Genomic DNA, 3027 nt, shown 5'->3' with positions numbered 1-3027 from the left:
TTTAAAATTTTAAAATTTTCGTGGATGTCCGTATTTTGTATGTAGAACAAAATAATGGGGTACCCAATGATGTTAATATTTTAGGGACCACCCTAGTACTCGTACTAATGTACGTATGTACGTACATGAAAAATAAATAGTGTGCGTGCGGAATATGGTTTATAAAGCATTTTTTTGCTATTCGCTTAGTTTTAAAAATTTAAGTTATGTATGAATGCATGTAGTTAGTGCATATGTATTTGCACATAGTGCATACATATGTATTTCTGAAACAAGCATTAGAAGCCAATTAAATTTTGTATTTGTTAGATCATGTTTACATTTATATGCACTAAATAGTTTCAATAAAATACAATGTCCAATAAAATATTTTTGCTATGATTAAAATTCACATCAAAGGGCTTTTTGCACACCTTTTTTCTTTGCTTAAATTTTTTTTTTCTAATTACTTACACATTTGCACAGTGTGCAACAGTCGAAAGTCCAGTTCGTTCTTTGGGAGATAAATATGTATGTATATAAATGAATCTTAGCAATTAAATATACATATATAGCTTTTTGGTTTTCAAGAATTGTATCTACATATGTACATACATATGTATGTATGTACATTAGACTGCATCACCAAAAAAAAGTTGCGGTTTTTCCGACGGGATTACAAAATCTATTATATCGGAAAAATATTAAGATTTACGTGAGCTGAACCGATTTGAAAACACCTCCAAAAATGGAATTTTTTATGAATAAAAATAGTTTCTTAAAGATTTTTTTTTTGAAAAAATCCCCTCAAATGACAAAACGGTTTAAGCTTAAAAAATTTGCAAAAAAATATTTCTAAAAAATTTAAAAAAATTTTGAACGGATTTTTTTTTTTTTGTATGGGGAGTGATGCAGTCTAATGTACATATATTGGGGCTGAGAGGTTGTGACGCAAATAATGCTGGACTGCCACACTCAACAATTTGTTCCAAGAGAATTCTATTAGCCAATACATATATACATAGCACATACATAAATACATACATGGAAAATATGTATTTTAATTTTTTGTTTGCTGTCTACAGTAGCGTTAGATTTATGTATGAACCCATTAGTCGTCAACGAACGTAGGTTTCCTATTTTAGGCTGCTACTAAGTTTCTCAGCTTAGGCCATTAACAACTCCTCGTGTAGACCTTCAGCGTCCAGTGATTTGTTCGACTTGAACATAAAGTTGCTGTCACCTTGGCTGGAGGCTTGCGATTTCGAACTGGATGTCATGTTGAAAAGATCATCGAGGTCCTCGCTGCGGCGGTAGCTGTTGGAAGAATATGAGAAAAGAGAAAAAATATGTGTTAAAATTTGAATGCCCATACGAAGAAATTAAAACTATTTAGCGCATTTAGAAAATTTATGATTAGCATACTTTGAGACTTGCTACTCAGGTTCATCATATTCCAAGTATGAGTATCTAAATATATGTATGCACATATGCAAGTAATTAGGTATGTATGGGTGTATTACAGCGAATTAAATTGAAACCATGATTGAAAACACAATGAAATGTTTATTTATAATACATAACTTTGCCAAAAATAAAATGAAATAAAAATTGCAAATCCACTTTGGATCACTGCAGCTGGGGGACTTGTTGTGGTGTAGGCATTAGATAATCATGATCAGTAGAAATGATATTGTGTTCTGTTGACAGTTCGGGGAAAAAGTGATACTATTGTGTTGATATTCCCTAGAAATAAAATGGAAAAACTACTACATCTGGAATCATTTTAAATTTTGGTTTTCTCAAACCGTCTTCAAATACACTTATAAAATGTCTCTCCCATGGCTTTCCTTTGCTGACATATAAAAAAATGTATGGCGCTCGCATTACTCGATTTACTATAACTCCAAGAATACAAAATATAGTGATACTGCTCAGACACATCTGTGCGTAGAGCCTGCAAAATAGTTTGAAAACTGGAAATTGGAAAAATGGGCAACATAGAATATTCCCAATTTGACGAATTTGTATTTATTTTGGAAATATTTTGACATACATATTAGTGATGGCAACATTGCTGAGTCGTACATGGTACATACTGGTACATACCATAATACAAAAAAGAAGGTAGTTTCAAAAAACAACTTTTGACGCATTTTTTGACATTTTTTGAAATTTCATAAATTGTGAACATTCTCAACGGCCTTGCAACTTTGATAATATTAAAACAATAAATCGGAGTATTAATCATTATCAGTGCTTGGTAATTTTTTTACTTACGTGATTCGCACCGTTTTTATTAAAAATATATAAAATGTAAAGGAGAATTTGAATCTGTTGAAATGTCATAATCAGGGCCGAAAAGTTTAAGCTTTTGCTGGGAATTGCTTATTTAGCTTATTCAGGGTTTCCGAGCTTAATTTTAACGAGCATGCTTATTTCAATGTATAAAGCTAAGTGCGGACCTTTTAAGAAAACGGTCAAGAAATAAATTTATATTATTTCGTGTGTGTGAATAGTAAATAGGCTGTAAATTATCAGATGTCGAAACTCCTTGGACACTATTCGTCACACACACGCAAAATAATAGCAATTTATTTATTGATAGTTTCCTTAAAAGGTGTGATCTTTATACATTAAAATAAGCAAAATAAGCAATTCCAATTCCAAGCAAAAGGGTCTAAGTGACATTTTTTAAAAATATAAGTTGTACCTATATTTTTATAGTTAGTTAAATATAGTATTTATTTGGTGACAAAGATTATACATTCTTTAAATTAGTTAATTAACCTGCATTCATTTAGGCAAGAATCATTTCAAGTGCATTTACCCAACTTATCAATTATCTCAAAAAAATTTCAGATCTACTTAGATCCTTTTGACACCTTACAAGCAAACGAAAAGTTCGTCGTACACCCCTAAGTGGCCATTTCGAAAAAAAAAAATGTTTTGCCAAACCTAGTTATTGCCTTTTGACATTTTTGACATCTACATACATTCGGCAATAAATATTTTTATTTCTCTTTCAGACAAATTTTTTAATAATAA

At 30.8% G+C, this 3027-nt stretch overlaps 1 protein-coding gene across 1 annotated transcript in view; it reads right to left on the bottom strand.

Annotated features, from left to right (window-relative positions):
• Nucleotides 1-842: 842 nt before the first annotated feature.
• LOC118732892 (kinesin-associated protein 3) overlaps nucleotides 843-3027 on the bottom strand; it is a gene marked incomplete at its 5' end in the record, with an annotated part of 11263 nt that continues 9078 nt past the window's right edge. The window contains 1 exon segment of the mRNA XM_036461996.1: nucleotides 843-1296. Within this exon segment, the coding sequence (XP_036317889.1) occupies nucleotides 1146-1296 (151 nt within the window).

This window comes from Rhagoletis pomonella, unplaced genomic scaffold, assembly GCF_013731165.1.
Source record: "Rhagoletis pomonella isolate Grant_MI unplaced genomic scaffold, Rhpom_1.0 Rhpom_scaffold_00002, whole genome shotgun sequence".
Taxonomy (NCBI): domain Eukaryota; kingdom Metazoa; phylum Arthropoda; class Insecta; order Diptera; family Tephritidae; genus Rhagoletis; species Rhagoletis pomonella.
The sequence above is the reverse complement of the archived record's forward strand: the minus strand, read 5'-3'. Positions and strand labels throughout refer to the sequence as shown.